The following is an 18,598-nucleotide window of genomic DNA, read 5'->3' as shown; positions in this document are numbered from 1 at the left end:
ATCAGCAGAGCAGGCTTCAGGGTAAGGGCCCTATTCCACGGGACAATTATCGTTCAGATTATCGTTAAATCGTTCGGCTCTAAACGATAATTGTTCGGTTGAATAGCAGTTAACGATTAACAACCGAACGAGAAATCGTTGATCGTTTAATAAGACCTGGACCTATTTTTATCGTTGCTCGTTCACATAAGTAACGATTATCATTGCATGTAAATGGGTGAACGATTTCAGGTCTTTTGTAATAGCGGTAGTTTGTATCGTTTATCGATAACGATTATGCGAACGATAATCGTCCTGTGGAATAGGGCCCTAAGTAAAGAGAGGCAGCAGGCAGAAGTCCAGAGTGGCGGTGCAGGACGGTAAGGTAAATCCTCTAGCAGTCTTTAATTTGGTTTTTGTTTTACTTCAATCAGAAAACTACAGTCCTAATTTAGTACTTTATTTATCAATACATTCACCCAGCTTTATCAATCAGACACGTTTTTGCCTCAAACAAATAGCAACCAATTACAGCTAAGCTTTCATTGACTGAGATTGATTGATAGATTGCTGAATTGCTGAAAAGTGTATGATTTTTGTTTCAGGCAGCTTGATAAATTCGGCGTATTAAATGAAATAACTTCCTATAGACACAACTTTCAGACAACTATATTTTAGTAACAGATTTATAACTAGATTTCTGTGGGTTTATAAGTCTACTTACAGTATCACAAAGAAGGACACAATGACAAATTCTAGAACCAGAAACAGATAGACCGCTATTTCTTTCTTTTCGATCTCAAGATCATCTTGCTCTATGAGAAATACAAGATAGGTACAACAAATTGTTGAAAGGGGTTATCTGGGTAACAAAAACAATATTCTAAACAATCTCTCTTCCTAATACCAATAATATACATATATAACCTTCCACCCTTTTCCTGTTTTTTTTTTTATTCTTACCCGCTCTGGAGGTCCAAAATCATCTTCTCTGTGTACTCTCTGGTAAACTGGAGTAGGAGAGAACACCCGGGCGGAGAGAAGGTTGTGATGGTGCCCAGGCTCCACAGGCACAGACAGGTTGAGGGGAGCAGGGCAGACATGACACTGGGGCCAGGGACAGTAAGGGGCCGAGCAGGGCCCGATCAACGATGTAAACGTTGTTTCATACATTACCTGTCCGGGCTGCAGGTCTTCTCCTTCTTCCTCCCAGTCCCGCGCCGCAGTAGCTTCGGAGCGGGGATGTCTGAACTGACAGACCGCTCAGCCAATCACTGGCCGTGGCAGTTCCGGCCAGCGATTGGCTAAACGGTCTGTCAGTTCAGACAGCCCTGCTCTGAAGCTGCTGCGCGTGGGACCGGGAGGAAGAAGGAGAAGACCTGCAGCCTGGACAGGTAATGTATGATGCTGCTGAAATCGCCGGTCGCCGCCACGCACCGCTATTTCACCATAGCGATGTGCTGGTGGCGAACGATGGTTTTAGGTCTGAACCTAAATGAACGATCAGCTGATGACACGATCATTGGCTGATCATTTTCTCTATTCCACGGAGCAATGATTGGCTCCGATTCGGACAATTTTTGCTCCGTGGAATAGGCCCCTAAGCAAAATGTACAAAGGAGGTAAAAACAAAGAGAGCAGTGATTTCCTAGGGCCATCGACCTCATTTGCATATTGAGCGCACAGACGCAACGGGACCAGCAGTGGGAGTGGGACATGCAGGAGTGGGTATGTATGGGGGCCCTGTCTAGGGGTGGGGGGGAGTTTAGGGGGCTGCCCGGGGTGACAGGTTCCCTTTAAAAGGCAACGATCAGCTGACATGCACAATGTCGGCTGATCTTTGTCTTAAAACATGTTGTATTAAAAGGACAGGAATTGTGTAGTAGGAGCGGTGGCAGTAGACCGCCTTTATCTTCTATCTAAAAATTTACCAGGCAGAAACTCTACCTATCTCCCTCCCCTGGGCTGCTCCTAGTGAATGCCCAACAACCCTCCCCCCATTCCTGTACAATATCTGAGCATATAATAGCTTGCTCCTAAAGGGCCCTATTACACCAACAAATTATCAATTTTGATTTTTTTTTAGCCAAATCCAGGAATGGACTATAAACAGAGAACAGGTAACAATGGAGTGACTGAGATTCCTCATCTTTTCAAATCCATTCCTGGCTTTGGCTTACAAAAATCTGTCACATAATTAATCTGTTGGTGTAATAGGGCCCTTATATCGTCCCGTCTAATAGGACCCTAAGTTTTCAATTCAAAGAGTATATCCTGAAAAGAGGGAGAAAGAGTGGTGCAGCACACAAATCTATAAGCATACAATTGAGGTTAAACTATAACAAAACTCTACCTAATAAATGCACAAATGTAAACAATAAAGACAGAAGTGTATAGTCCTCTAAGTCATAGCTATCCTATTATGATGGAGGGGAAAAAAGGAAAAGGGTGCATGTATTGGATAAGATATTAGTATAAATTGCTGTAGATATGATTACTTATACTGTATATGTAGGTTTAGAACAAGAAAGAAATCTAGATTAGGTGTGAATAAAACCTTTTTTAATCTACTCAAAACACACAAAATAATAAATAATAATAATAAATTAAGGTAAACCAGTAATAATATATGTAAAATGCCACCGGGCGCTGGCAGAAAATAAAAAGTCAATTCAGCATAAAGAATAAAAACTAAAAGAATCAATTAGATATGTCCCAATAGTAGATACAGTCCAAACAATGCTAGTATAATTTATTCACTGATGTGTGTTCCAAACAATGTTACCAGCATGTACATATTTACTGATGTGTATACACTTCAAAGGACAAATGCTGTGGACAGTATTATATCAGTAATCTTATCTACATAAATTTGTACTAATATCTTATCCAATACATGCACCCTTCTTCTTTGCCCCCTCCATCATAAAAGGAGGGCTATGACTTAAGGCCCTATTAAACTGAACAATTATCGTCCACATTCGGCTGATATAGGCCGATAATAGTCCTGTGTAATAGAACACAACAAGCAGCCGACATGAACGATGTCGGCTGATCGTTGTAGTGGTTTGTCTTTCAACATGTTGAAAGACAAACGACTCATATAGCAGCGATCTGCTGCCGTCACTCCATGGAACAGGAGCGGCAGCGGCAGACCGCCGCTATCCTCTATGGGCTGCCAGGACGATCTAGCAATCATCTGGGCAGCCCCCCCGTACCTCTCCGCCCCCCGGCCCCCACCCACTCGATGCCACTGCGTGTAATATCGACGTGGAACGAGGAGCAAAGGAGCACTTACAGAGCTTGTTTGCTCCTTAAGTCGCCCCATGTAATAAGGGCTTTAGGCCTCATTCACACAATCCGTGATGACCAGAGGAGGATTGCAGCACGGATGCCCCAAAGTGCAGCCCCCGCTGCCCGGCAGCAGAAATGACAGAAGATAACACAAGACAACTACTCGCCTACTCCCCCCGTGCCGGCCGCCTCACATGTTTACCAGCATGGGGGAGTAGGCGAGTAGTTGTCTTCTGCACTCCTGTCATCTCTGCTGGCGTTTTTTCGCAGTGGGGGTCGTAGCAAGGCTCGTGTGAATGCATATCCAGTCTATTCTATATCTGCAAGTTGTCCCTATTGTTCAGTTAACCTCGGTACGACAGAGGTACTAACAGTTAGGACCCCTGCACACTGAGTAAAAGAGGATGTAATTACATGCGTAGTCTGTGCGGCCGATTCCGCTCGTAAATTCAACCTCTTTTACTCAGTGTGCAAGGGCCCTTAAAGGGGAACTACCTGAGAATCTCTCTCTCCCAAGTTATTACACCTTGTGAAAAAGGACTGTGTGTTGTGTGCTGTATTGAAACAAGACTGTTCAGTTAAAGTTTTACCATTCTCCCCTGACTCTTTGTGATTGATGTTCTCCACCAACACACCATGGAAAAAGTTTAACAGAGTTCTATCGTCGCACTTATCCCAACGAGTCAAAGCACATCAAGCTGCCTGCTTTTCAGTGCTGCTCTGCTACCTGCCACTCCTTCCAGTTTCCCACTTTCCCAGGATAGGATACAGCTTTTTCCTGGCACCAGGGGTGGAACGGCAGTGAGTGGAGCAGCAATCAAGGTAGGCTTGATGAGCGGATCACTGATCAAATTGCTTAGCTTTGTTTAGATGAGCGATTCACTTATCTCTAGTCAGAGTGTTTGCTGAGCTTGTAGAAAGCTGGCGTACTACTCAGGCCCAATGACAAGTGCTACAGCAGTGCTGAATCAAGTCCATGCTAAAAGGGGAATTTACTAGAGATGAGTGAACTTTTCAAAAGTTCTGTTCAGTAGGTTCACCAGATTTTGACGTAAAATTTGGATTTGTCTGAACCTTAAACAAACTGCATTATAACAGCTAAACTATGAAAGCTACACTAGTGGGACTATTAGGGCTCTATTGCAGTGAAAAATCAAGTACAAAATGCAAGTTTTTTTGCTGCAAAAAAGTGGATTTTAGTGTCACAATGCTTTCTATGGGTGAAGGTGCTGTTTTGAGCATTTCATCATGTGCTTTTCAGCATAAGCCCCCACCCTCAACGAAAAAAATGCATCAAAAATGTATTTTCTTAGGTTATTGTATGTCCGTGGATCCACCAACGTCCACAGCTCTCCTGGGTAAATTTTAATGTAACCCTGTTCAATCCCCACCCATAATCTAAATTTATTTGTTATAGGTTTCTATTTCATGAACTGGGTTGATTGTCTACAGCACATTCTGACACATAACCTTAAGCTGCTGAAAATCCTCACTCCTGGCCCACTCTGTCACATGATCTCTGTCTCTTTTGTTGCCAGACAAGCATTAACACCTCAATTGTAACCCGACCCACTACTGACATCACACAGTGATCACCTGGCCAAGTGTGAGGAAAAAGCCTCTCCTGAGCAGTATAGGGGAAAGGAGACACAGTTGTTTCATCTCTCATTTTCTCTAATCTATCTCTGTAGATAGACAGAAGGATAGATAGATACTATGTAAAACAGAAGCAGATTGTGTGGTGGGCAGGATACCTGGCAGTTAGTTATGAGGTCCAATGCATGCTAGGAGATGTATTTTCCTGGCCAGGTGCCATGATGTAAAAATGGGATCATTTGTAAAAAGTTTCAATCTGGGGCTAAGAGCAGCATAGACGAATGTGAAAGCTTTAAAACAATTGGTGGATTGGTGAGTGCACGTATATATGCTTTTTGTGCATTTTATTTTTTATGGGATTGCTGGAGTTCCCTTTTAAATCTGTCAGGCACCTGCAGGGGGCCTATTCAAAAACAGTGTCTGGCAGCAGAATAAGTGTCATTGTTAATGCCACTTATTTTGCTGCCAGACTTGGTCTTAGAACAGATCACCTGATGTGACCTGTACGGTTACTCACTGGTTTAAACACATCGAGGAGAGCGATGGACAGCGTGTACTGACACACAAAATGACAGGACAGGAGCAATTTGACAGCTACACAGCTTACCCTCACACTATCCTCTATTTGTCCCTGATACCTACTGGGCCTTCTATAACCCTCTCTAACCCTGCCTCTACCTATTGCTCTCTAGCTAGTTTAAATGTATATGCTTAGTTCACTGTACAGGAGCTGATTCAATATATATAGTAAAAGATAAAGTGTGAAGTTGTGGGAGGAAGAGGTGGTGCGTTGCAGCCCATTGCCTAGCTGCAAGGGATAACGGAAAACTTCTTTTAGCTGGGCTTTTGACGTAATGTAATGCACAATGTACGGTCCCCTTTTTGGATCGGATTCATACAGATTTTTCAAAAAATGTAGTTTGTTCACGATCCAAACTTTTTGCAAAACTTGAAATGGATCTCTGGTTCAGGATGTTCGGTTTGCTTATCTTTAGTATTTACTACCAATACATATTTTGCCTCTAAGAAAGGATGAGTATCAATAAATGGGAAAGGAAAGAAACTATAGCCCTACTGGACTCCTAGTGGGCCACTGGCCAGAGCCAGTGCTATGTGACTTACATGCCACAATCTTCTCACGCTATGCCCTGCAAAAGGCTATCATAGCATACCTAACTGTGAGTAACAAAAATCTACCAAGTATTCACCTCTTTTCATGCACTGTAGCCAACTCCACGTAAACTTCTCATGATCCTATACCTTAACAGGCTATATATTTCTATATTGACTTGCACAGTAGAATTTTCTCCAGTAAAGTTATTGTTTCTGGTTTCAAACTCATTTGCACCTAACATCATGGGCATACTTGCACCCAGACACCATTACTACAGACTACTCTGTTTGCCCTACTATTCTACCACATGGTGACTCCCATGGACAAAGGTTATTGAGTAAGAATTACAAGGAATATTACTAATCCTGGTACTAGACAATTCTCATTTTTAAAGTGGGCGTCAATGTGTTAGTGAGAAATAACTTTTTTTTTTTAATTTGCAGAATAATGTTTTTTTTCCTAGAAAAACCCTATAAGTGTGTTCACATGTTTAAGTTTTTAAATGTAACTAGATTTGCATTTCCAGGGAAATACATAGTGCTTGAAAAGAGCTCCCCTTTACCAGTGACTTCCTTTTAAGAGAAACTTTTATCGTTGGGTCCCATCCCTTTAAGAGCAACTTGGCTCCCGTCCCTTTTAGAGTGACATGAGTCCCTTTAGGAGCGACCTGGGTCGATTTTAGAGCGACCTGGGTCCCTTTGCTCTTAAAGGGACCCAGGCCGCTCTTTTTCTTTTTTTAAAGAATTTATTTAAACTTTTTTTTTCACAGAAGGAAAAACATACAGAAGAAAAACCAGGCACAATCCACCCAACACATGGTAAACAGATACACAACTTCAGGGGACAGGATGCAATAGCACAGGCCATAAGTACAATAATGAAGTAGGAAACGGTAACGGTTAGAGTGCATCTCAGAAAATTTAAACTGCCAGAGAACAGGTGTTCCTGGCCATTATAGGAAAGACGGAACAAAAAAAGACACCACACACAGCCCAGCACACGCACACCAAGACAGCGCCGCACCTCCCCCCCCCCCCAACCAGATAGCCCATAGAAAGGTCTACACATCTGCCTTTTCATCTAGCATAAGCCAGTGAATCCAAATTTTTTTAAACTTCTTGGGGCACTTGCGATGTTCATAAAGGGCCTTGTATAGCGGGACATATTTATTAACCATCTGTTTCCAGCGGGCCAGGGAGGGGACATCTGTGCATTTACATTCCATGGCTATAATTTTTTTTGGCACAGAATAAAAGAAATCTAATGAATACCCTGTAGTATTTGTTTTGTGTAATTCCGTTAATAAGACCTAACAGACAAACAGAAGAGGTACTTACAAAAGGAAAATCAAAATGATCGGACAGAAATTGCAAGACGGATCGCCAAAAGGTTTGTATTTTAGGGCATGACCACACAGCGTGCATGAAGGTGCCGACATCTAACATACACTTAAAACAGGTGTCAGAGGGGGACACCCCCATCTTCCTGAGTCTCTCCGGAGTATAGTATGTTCGCATTAGAAAGCGAAACTGAATCAACCGGTCTCTAGCACTGACCACCGTAGGATAATAGGTATGTACCACCTCTTTCCACTGCTGATCCCCCAGGGAACATCCACCACCTATCTCTCATATGCCTTCTGAAAAGGGGACGAGTCCTCTGGGCTTAGCATTAAATAACTGTGCGTCAGAGGTTTATCCAGGTCAGGGGAACCCAGGAGCTTCTCAGCCTGTGTGAACTCCAGGGAAACCTCAAGGCTGCCAAACTGAGAACGAACAGCGTGCCGCAGCTGTAAGTAGTGAAAGAACGCTGAGCGCGGGATCCCATACAGTTCACACATGTCAGAGAAGGAGCGGAACACATTATCAGGGGAAAAAATGTGAGACAAATAGCGAACCCCATGTTTACCCCAGAGAACAGCGCCCTGCAGGCCCATGAGTTCCGAGAAATGGGGGTTGAGCCACAGAGGGGTACAGGGAGAGAAGGACGAAGACGGCATCTGCTTATGTACAATCCTCTATACCCTCTGCACCGTAGCCAAGGGAGGAAGCCAGGGTGAAGAGGGGGTGTACCTATAAAGGGAATTCGTCAGACCCTCATATGACCCAACCAACGCCCCGGCCAGTGCCACCGCTGCATTGCTAAGGTCCAGATCCAATCACCAATTTGCATATACCAATTGAGAGGCTAGGAAGTAGTGGTTCATATTAGGAGCAGCAAGGCCCCCCCTGATGTTTAGGCACAAGGAGGTGAGAGTATCCAATCCTAGGAGACCCGCCTTGCCAGTAGAAGGATCTCAGAATCTTGGCTAGATCTGCAAAGAACTGCTTAGGAGGAAAGACAGGGGAAGCATGAAAGAGATAGAGGAATTTAGGTAGAAAGATCATTTTGAAGATGTTGATCCTACCCAGCAGGGAGAGCTGCAGGGGGCCCCATTTTTGTAAACGAAGATCAGTGACCGACAGGAGAGGCGCTAGATTCAGGGACATATAACTGTCTATTGAGGCAATGACTTCCACCCCCAGGTACCGGAACTGACAGGTCACCAACAGCCGATCCGGCAAGGTGGTAGGCAAGGGAAGAGAGGGCAACAGGGGCATGAGGACCGACTTGGACCAGTTCACCATCAGGCCTGAGATAGCACCAAAGTCGTGAATGAGTGACATTAGCGCTACTAGAGAGGATACCACATCTGCAAGGTACACTAAAGTATCGTCTGCATATAGTGACACCTTCTCTACTATCGACCCTCTCTGGAGGCCCCTAACAGAAGGCGAGGTACGGACAGCCGCCGCCAGCAGCTCGATGGCGATAGCAAAAAGTAGGGGCGACAACGGCAGCCCTGTCGCGTCCCCCACCCGAGGGAGAAGGAGGAGGAGATATCGAGATTAATACGAATCCTGGCTGTGGGCTCCGCATACAGCAGCCGGACCTAAGCCCGAAATTGCGGACCAAACCGCATCCCGCTGAGCAGAGACCACAGATACGGCCATTCTACAGAATCAAAGGCCTTGTGAATATCAAGACTAAGTACGTACCCAGGGGTTGCGTCCGATGCACTAGCTGCTATATTCATAAATAGACGAGAGATGTTGATATCTGTGGCTCTACCCGGCATGAACCCGGTCTAGTCAGGGTGGATCACCGAGTGCACGACCCCATTGATCCGCACCGCGAGCACCTTAGCTAAGATTTTAACATCTATTGTGAGGAGAGATGGGTCTATATGAGGAAGGGGATAACGGGTCTTTGCCCGGCCGCTCTTAAAGGAACCCAGGTTGCTCTTAAAGGGACCCAGGTCGCACTTAAAGGGACCCAGGTCGCTCTTAAAGGGACCCATTTTGCTCTTTAAGGGACCCAGGTCGTTCTCAAAGGGACCCAGGTCGCTCTTAAAGGGACCCAGGTCGCTCTTAAAAGAACCCATTTTGCTCTTAAAGGGACATATTTCGCTCCTAAAGGGCCCCAGGTCGGTCTTAGAGGGCCCCAGGTCGCTCTTAAAGGGACCCAGGTCGCTCTTAAAGAGACCCAGGACGCTCTTAAAGGGACCCAGGTCGCTTTTAAAGGGACCCAGGTCGCTCTTAAAGGGACCCAGGTCGCTCTTAAAGGGACCCAGGTCGCTCTTAAAGGGACCCAGGTCGCTCTTAAAGGGACCCAGGTCGCTCTTAAAGGGACCCAGGTCGCTTTTAAAGGGACCCAGGTCGCTCTTAAAGGGACCCAGGTCGCTCTTAAAGGGACCCAGGTCGCTCTTAAAGGGACCCAGGTCGCACTTAAAGTGACCCATTTCGCTCTTAAATGGACCCAGGTCGCTCTTAAAGGGACCCAGATCGCACTTAAAGGGACCAATTTCACTCCTAAAGGGACCAATTTCATGCTTAAAGGGACCCATTTTGCTCTTAACCCCTTGCCGCAAAATGACGTTTGGGAAACGTCATGTAAAGCAGGTAGTTCCCGCAACATGACGTTTCCCAAACGTCATGTGTTCCCTGCCTCCCCCCGCTGTCCCGAGGTGAGATCGGGCAGCGGGAGGAGGCTATGTCACATAGCCTCCTCCCGCTGCCTCTGCTCGGAGGGGAGCCGCGCTCCCCCCGGGCAGTTAACCCTATAGACGCCGCGGTCAATGCGACCGCAGCGTCTATGGGGATATGTTTGCATTGGGAGGCGATCGGGCGGCGGGAGGGGGCTGTTGCATGTTGCCTCCTCCCGCCGCCACTACAGATCCTCCCCCGGCAGTTCCCTGTCCCCTCCGGTACTGGCGGATCGCCGCTATTACCGTTATAGCGGCGATCCGCCAGTACCGGCGCCGCCGCTGCATTTCATCTCCCCCCACCGTGAATCCACGGTGGGGGGAGATGAAATAAGTATTAATCAGACCTCAGATCAGCCCCCTTGTGGCCGATCTCTACCCCCCCCCCCTCCCCGGGCGGCCATCAAATCCAAGATGGCCGCCCCCATCGCTGCGAATAAACGATGTTTGTTCGCAGCGATGGAAATAAAAAATGAATGAAAACCCCATGCTCTCCGCCACCGGAGGTAGCGGAGAGCATGGGGCAGTGATCGGGGACCCCCCTGTGGGGTCCCGGAACAGGCGATCGGCGGTATATACTATATACCGCCGATCGCCTGTTCCCATTGCTGCCTGGCACTTTTTATCCCCTGTCACCATAAATCATTGGTGACAGGGGATAAAAAGTGTCACCGTGCCCCCCCCCAAGTCGCCCTCCACCCCCCCAGTCACCCCCGTCCCCCAGTCACCCCCCCTTCCCCACATACGTTACCTGATCCTGGAGCTCCGTCCTCCTCGACGTCCTGACTGCTTCTGATGTGCGCATGCGCGTCAGAAGCAGTTAGCTCTGAAAATTTAAAGTGACAGAGACCAATTTGGTCTCTGTCACTAAACTATGATTACTGTGATAGAAAATATCACAGTAATCATAGTAATACAGTGAAAATGAAAGTGAAAAAAGTACAAGTGAAAAAGTGTAAATGTGAAAAAGTGAAAAACATACAAACAAAATAAAACAGACTTTTTATTATAGTAATAATTGCGTTTTTCTCCCAGATTACCCGTAACCACCGCAGGTTGCCCGTATCCGCCCCAGTTTGCCCGTAACCGCCGCAGGTTACCCGTAAACACGCCAGATTACATGTAACTACCGCACGTTGCCCATAACCACCACATCTTGACCGTAACCACCCCAAATTGCCAGTGACCCCCTCCAGATTGCCCGTAACTACCGCACGCTGCCTCTGACAACCGCATGTTGCCTCTGACCACGACACGTTGTCCCTGACCACCGCACGCTGCCTCTGACCACCGCACGTTGCCATTGACCACCGCACGCTGCCTCTGACCACCGCACGCTGCCTCTGACCACCGCACGCTGCCTCTGACCACCGCACGCTGCCTCTGACCACCGCACGCTGCCTCTGACCACCGCACGCTGCCTCTGACCACCGCACGCTGCCTCTGACCACCGCACGTTGCCTCTAACCACCGCACGTTGCCTCTGACCACCGCACGTTGCCCCTGACCACCGCACGTTGCCCCTGACCACCGCACGTTGCCCCTGACCACCGCACGTTGCCCCTGACCACCGCACGTTGCCCATAACCACCGCACGTTGCCTCTAACCACCGCACGTTGCCTCTAACCACCGCACGTTGCCTCTAACCACCGCACGTTGCCCCTAATCACCGCACGTTGCCCCTGACCACCGCACGTTGCCCCTGACCACCGCACGTTGCCCCTGACCACCGCACGTTGCCCCTGACCACCGCACGTTGCCCCTGACCACCGCACGTTGCCCCTGACCACCGCACGTTGCCCCTGACCACCGCACGTTGCCTCTAACCACCCCAAATTGCCAGTGACCACGCCAGATTGCCCGTAACCACGCCAGATTGCCCGTAACAACCCCAAATTACAGGTACCCATCCCAGATTACCTTTAAGCACTTCAGTTTACCCGTAACCACCCCACGTTGCCCGTAACCACCCCGCGTTGCCCGTAACCACCCCGCGTTGCCCGTAACCACCGCACGTTGCTCCTGACCACCGCACGTTGCCCCTAACCACCGCACGTTGCCCCTAACCACCGCACGTTGCCTCTAACCACCGCACGTTGCCCCTGACCACCGCACGTTGCCCCTGACCACCGCACGTTGCCCCTGACCACCGCACGTTGCCCCTGACCACCGCACGTTGCCCCTGACCACCGCACGTTGCCCCTGACCACCGCACGTTGCCCCTGACCACCGCACGTTGCCCCTGACCACCGCACGTTGCCCCTGACCACCGCACGTTGCCTCTAACCACCCCAAATTGCCAGTGACCACGCCAGATTGCCCGTAACCACGCCAGATTGCCCGTAACGACCCCAAATTACAGGTACCTATCCCAGATTACCTATAAGCACTTCAGTTTATCCGTAACCACCCCACGTTGCCCGTAACCACCCCGCGTTGCCCGTAACCACCCCGCGTTGCCCGTAACCACCCCAGGTTGCCCGTGACCACCCCAGGTTGCCCGTGACCACCCTAGGTTGCCCGTGACCACCCCACGTTACCTGTAATCTAATTTTTTATTGTATTTTAGTAACTGCGCTATTCTAATAACTATTACTAGCTGCGGTTTTGCTCCAGCAAATTGGCGCTCCCTTCCTTCTGAGCCCTGCTGTGTGCCCATACTGAGGTTTATGCCCACATATTGGATACCGTTTTACTCAGAAGAAGCTGCGTTACAGATTTTGGGGTACGTTTTCTCTCCTGTTCCTCGTGAAATTAAGAAATTTTTAACTAAACAAACATATTATTAGAAAAATTCGAGTTTTTCATTTTTACTGTCTTATTTTGAATACTTTCCTCTAATACCTGTGGGGTCAAACCGCTCACTGCACCCCAAGATGAGTTCTTTCAGGGGTGTACTTTCCTAAATGGGGTGACTTTTGGGGGGGTTCTCTTCTGCTGACACTACAGGGGCGCTGCAAACGCACCTGGCACTCAGAAACTTCTTCGGAAAAATCTGCACTGAAAATGCAATACCTGTAATCTCATTTTTTATTGTATTTTAGTAACTGCGCTATTCTAATAACTATTACTAGCTGCGGTTTTGCTCCAGCAAATTGGCGCTCCCTTCCTTCTGAGCCCGGCTGTGTGCCCATACAGTGGTTTATGCCCACATATGGGGTACCGTTGTATTCAGGAGAACCTGCGTTACAGACTTGGGCATGCAGCCTCTCCCCTGTTCCTAGTGAAATTGAGAAATTTCAAACTAAACGAACATATTATTGGAAAAATTCTAGTTTTTCAATTTTACTGTCTTATTTTGAATACTTTCCTCTAATACCTTTGGGGTCAAAATGGTCACCACACCCCAAGATGAATTCTTTGAGGGGTGTACTTTCCAAAATGGGGGGACTTTTGGGGGGGTTCTCTTCTGCGGACACTACAGGGGCACTGCAAACGCACCTGGCGCTCAGAAACTTCTTCAGCAAAATCTCAACTGAAAATGCTAATTGGCGCTCCCTTCTTTCTGAGCCCGGCTGTGTGGCCATGCAGTGGTTTATGCCCAAATATGGGGTACCGTTGTATTCAGGAGAACCTTCTTTACAAATTTTGGGGTACTTTTTTTCTCTTGTTCCTCGTGAAATTGAGAAATTTCAAACTAAACAAACATATTATTGGAAAAATTTGTGTTTTTCATTTTTACTGTCTAATTTTGAATACTTTCCTCTAATGCATGTGGGGTCAAAATGCTCATCCTACCCAAAGATGATTTCTTTGAGGGGTGTACTTTCGAAAATGGGGTGACTTTTGGGGGGATTCTATTCTGCGGACACTACAGGGGCTCTGCAAATGCACCTGGCGCTCAGAAACTTCTTCAGCAAAATCTGCATTAAAAAAGCTAATTGGCGCTCCTTCCCTTCTGAGCCCGGCTGTGTGCCCATACAGTGGTTTACGCCCACATCTGGGGTACCGTTGTATTCAGGAGAACCTGCGTTACAAATTTTGGCATGCTTTTTTTCTCATGTTCCTTTTGAAAATGAGAAACTTTAATCTAAACGTATATATATTTTGAAAATTTAAATTTTCTATTTTTTTACGGCCTAATTGTAAATACTTTCCTCCAGCCCCTGTAGGGTTAAAATGCTCATTATACCCCTAGATTAATTCTTTAAGGTGTCTAGTTTCCAAAATGGGGTCACTTATGGGGGTTTTCAGTATACAAGCCTTCTAAATCCATTTAAAAAAAGAACTGGTCCCTAAAAAAAATCAGTTTTGGAAATTTTCACAAAATGTGATAATTTGCTCATAAATTTCTAAGCCCCGTAACACCCTAAAAAAGTAAAATATGTTTCCCAAATTATGCCAGAATAAAGAGGACATATTGGTAATGTGATTTAGTAACTAATTTATGTGCTATGACTTCCTTTTTTAGAAGCAGAGAATTTCAGAAGTTCATAAAATGCAAAATTTTCAAATTTTTCTTGATATTTTGATGTTTTTCACAAAAAATACACAAAGTAGTGACCAAATTTTGCTACTAATATAAAGTGCCATATGTGACGAAAAAACAATCTCAGAATCGCTAGCATACGTTAAAGCATCACTGAGCTATAAGCGCATAAAGTGAGACAGGTCAGATTTTGAAAAATGAGCCTGGTCATTAAGGCCAAAACAGGGTTTAGAGGCAAGGGGTTAAAGGGACCCAGGTTGCTTCTAAAGGGACCCAGGTTGCTCCTAAAAGGACCCATTTTGCTCTTAAAGAGACATATTTGACTCTTAAAGGGACCCATTTCGCTCTTAAAGGGACCCATTTTGCTCTTAAGGTGGCCCAGGTCGCACTTAAAGGGACATATTTCGCTCTTAAAGGGACCCAGGTCGCTCTTAAAGGGACCCGGGTCGCTCTTAAAGGGACCCATTTAGAGCGACTTGGGTATATGTGACTGTGGATGTTGTGATACATTGCCTGACAAGACCTTAGAGTTTCTATTGGCTGCTATATTTCAGCTATTTGCATATGTGCTGTGATTGGCTGTTAGCGGTTAGAGAGTGGCCATTATTTCCAATGGGCCATTATTTTCTATGGGAAATTCGGGGTATTTAAACGTAAATTTCTTAAAAACGACAAATCTGATCGAAACGAAAAATAGCACACCTCACACCGCCGAGGGCTTTGAAACGCAGTTTGAACGGAGTTTGTGGGCAAAGCGTTTTGGGCTGTATTACGCGCAGAAAAATGGCTGGAAGAAGAAACGGAAGAAGAAGAAGAATACGGATAACAATATAGTGCTTTTCAAGCACTATAATTATTAAATACAAAGCCAGAAACAGTTGAGGACATTCATAAAGTAGAGACAGACTTCTCTTTTTGAATCCATTCCTGGCTTTATATTTAGTAATTGCAATAAAAATCTGAATGTGTTAAAACATCCAAAGTGTCCCTGCTAATATAGGGAGAAAAAAAAATTAATTTACCTCCACATACAGATCCTTTAAAGCACTGAGCTCTGATTCGAAGACATGTCCAACAGTCAAGAGAGGGTCCTTCTGTCACAGCTAGAAACACAGTTTATATGATCACATACTGGCAAGAAATGTTAACACTTATCACTCTGTTTCTTGCAAGGCCATTGGGTTTTTCACATCATGTTTGCGCCCTTCACTTCAGATATATGTCGGCAACAAGTGGAATGCCGACATGTGCACATACTGAATTTAAAGGGGTATTCTGACATATAGGCATGGCAACCCATTCTGGAACAAGTCTACTTTGTTATGGCGCCTTTAGACTACCATGATAATTAATAAAATTATAATAAACCCCCCAAATTATTATTAATTGGGTAAAATTGGAAGAAAAAAATGCAGTTTCACAACTTTTTGTTGTCCCCCTACACATTTTAAATCCCTCTAGGGGACTTTAAGATGCCATGAAAAGATTGCTTATTCTATTCAATTCTATGCCATTGTATAGCATTGATCTACCCTCTTCTACCTGCCTGAGGTAGACTAGAGCCGATGCCGTAAATGTACTCTAGTTGTGAAGGGATTAAAGAGTTACATCGGAAGAAAAAGAACATTGTTTTTAAATCAGCTGGTGCCAGAACATTATACAAACTTTTGAATTAATTATATTTAAAAACAGAGCTGTGGAGTCGGAGTCAGAGCTAGTTTTGGCGGGTCTGTGGCGGGACCGAGCTGCGGAATGCGCCACGGGTTATCCGTTGCCATTCCGCAGTGTGCACGTACTCTAAGAGCCATAGCGCTTTTAGTTTTCCACCTACAGGGCTGGTTGAGGTGTAATTTTTTGTGCCATGATCTCTAGTTTTTATTAATATCATATTGGTATAACAGAAAAATTAATAAAAAGCCATCTAAATTTTTCTGATATATAATTTTTAAAAATCAGCAAATCAGATCGGACAATTCCGCATGCTACGATATACAATATGTTTAATATATATATAATTTTTTTTTTATTTATTTATTTTTTTATAATGGGCAAGGGGGTATTTTAAACTTTCATTGGGAGGACGGTTTATAAGGTTTTTTAAATAGTTTTTAAAACTTTCTTTTTTTATTACACTTTTTTAACACTTTTTTTTCACTTTAAAACATGCAATCATTAGATAGCATGTACTGATCTATGCTATGCCATAGCATAGCATAGATCAGTGTTATCAGCAATCTATGCATAGAGCCTGCCTGAGAGCAGACTCTATACATAGAACACCGATCCGACAGGACGGAGGTATGTGGATTACGCCCGCCAGTGGAAGCAATCTACGCCCGTCAGTAGAAGAACCCCCGCAGCCATGTTGAGGGTGTCCCGGTAACTCAGTGACAGGAGCTTGTCCTGTCACTGAGTACCTTAAAAGCCGCGATCGCTATAGATCGCGGCATTTAAGGGTTAATGAGAGGCAGCTGGGAGATCACAGCTGCCTCTCATTATCCTCAGCGGTCCCGCACACATCAAACCCCTTCAGTGTCAGGAACGTATATATACTGTATACATTGCTACTGCACTGGGTATGTGCAGTAGGAACGTATATCTACGTATTACTGACGTGAAGGGGTTAAAAAACTGAAGCCTTCCAGCTGCTATTTGTCCTACATGAAGTTGTATACACTTTCCAGTCTTACACTGTACTCCCCCCCCCGGGACTGTATATAAGAATACACAGTACACAGAGGGATTGGACCCTGCTCTGTATATCGTTGTGCGGCACTGCTTCTTCAGACCAGAGGATTGGTCTGACACAAATGTCTATATTACCAAATGGCTTTATAAAGATAAAATAATACATTATTTTTAATGAAGGTATATTACAAAGTAAAAAAACAATAAGAAAAACAGATTGCTGATCTCAGGGAGACCAGTCACAGATAACACTGCCGGCTGCTAGTTAAAGCGCTCAATGCAGTGAAATCCTAGGTGCATTGCCCCCTGGGAAACATGAATATGCAAAAGAAGAGCCTGTGGAGCCTCATTTAAGAGTAAAAAGCAATGTATTTGCAGAGAACTCCAGAGTAGGGATGGTCCGAACCTGGTTCGGTTCGGGTTCGTACGAACCCGAACCCTCGGAAATGATTCCCGCTGTCTGCACGCTCCGTGGAGAGGGTGGATACAGCGGGAGGACTGCCTGGAAAACTGGGAAACAGCCATAGCCATACGCTGTTTCCCAGTTTTCCAGGCGGTCCTCCGCTGTATCTACCCGCAGCACAGAGCGGGCAGACAGCGGGAATCTGTTGCCGAGCGTTCGGGTTCATACAAACCAGAACCTCGGCAGATTCGGACCATCCCTACTCCAGAGTAACCCTTTAAGTATCCCCATATATCATTCATACTGTGCTCTATGTAGGTTCAGGAATAACAGTAAAATATGGCTACTTACAGCAATCCTCAGTGCAAGCTGCAAGAGAACACATTTAATATATCAGTCTCAATTTTTTGGCAGAGATTACAGATAAGGGCTATATACTGTAAGAGCCAGGTTAGTTTGCTTATGACATAAAAAGTCTCAGGTTATAGGTAAGAGGAAGCTAAGTTAATAATTAGAGATGAGCGCTGCAGCGCCGGTGGGGTCCATTTGTTAGACAACTGGTTTTGTTACCTTGGTATCAAAATTAGCGCCAGCTTTAGGGTACTACTTTGACTAACTACACACTTCTGGAGGCCACGCTGACTCTGCACTGACAGTTCCCCTGGGGAACTACTCTCTACTCCGGCCACCAGAAGAGGGTGAAAAAGAGAACGCTCACCCAGAGAACAGGAACTCCACCTGCCTGACAATTTATTTATTTATTTTTTATTTTTTTTTTTGGGGGGGGGGGGCTAGTTAAGCTAAAGGGGTTAGGTAGAAATTGTATACCTACTTAAAGCAGAAGTCCAAGCGTGGAATGGATGCTTCTAGGAGTATGGACCTGGGAGTGATGTGTCAGCCAAGCGGGATCCTACTGGCTGAACGGGCTTGGAACCTCACATCCCAAGTCCCCTTGTAGTGTCCCAGCACATGTGTGCCACTAAGTTTCCTATGCACCTTTGCAAAGTACATAACTCACTCAGGTAAACGGAAGTTATCCTGGTTAAGCTGTTGGACTCTGGTCTGTTATT

General features: G+C 45.7%; 1 protein-coding gene across 4 annotated transcripts in view; it reads right to left on the bottom strand.

Moving 5' to 3' along the window:
• The window catches only part of IZUMO3 (IZUMO family member 3), a 46,974-nt gene that overhangs the window by 8,003 nt on the left and 20,373 nt on the right, over window positions 1-18,598 (bottom strand). For all 4 annotated transcript variants that reach the window (XM_069948050.1, XM_069948049.1, XM_069948052.1 and 1 more), the window contains 3 exons: window positions 17,880-17,897; window positions 15,460-15,540; window positions 704-794 (listed from right to left, as the gene is read on the bottom strand). In XM_069948050.1, the coding sequence (XP_069804151.1) occupies window positions 704-794; window positions 15,460-15,540; window positions 17,880-17,897 (190 nt within the window). The remainder of the gene's footprint in view (window positions 1-703; window positions 795-15,459; window positions 15,541-17,879; window positions 17,898-18,598) is intronic.

The sequence above is a fragment of the Dendropsophus ebraccatus genome, chromosome 12, assembly GCF_027789765.1.
Source record: "Dendropsophus ebraccatus isolate aDenEbr1 chromosome 12, aDenEbr1.pat, whole genome shotgun sequence".
In the NCBI taxonomy this organism is placed as follows: domain Eukaryota; kingdom Metazoa; phylum Chordata; class Amphibia; order Anura; family Hylidae; genus Dendropsophus; species Dendropsophus ebraccatus.
This window is presented reverse-complemented; position numbering and strand designations above follow the sequence as displayed.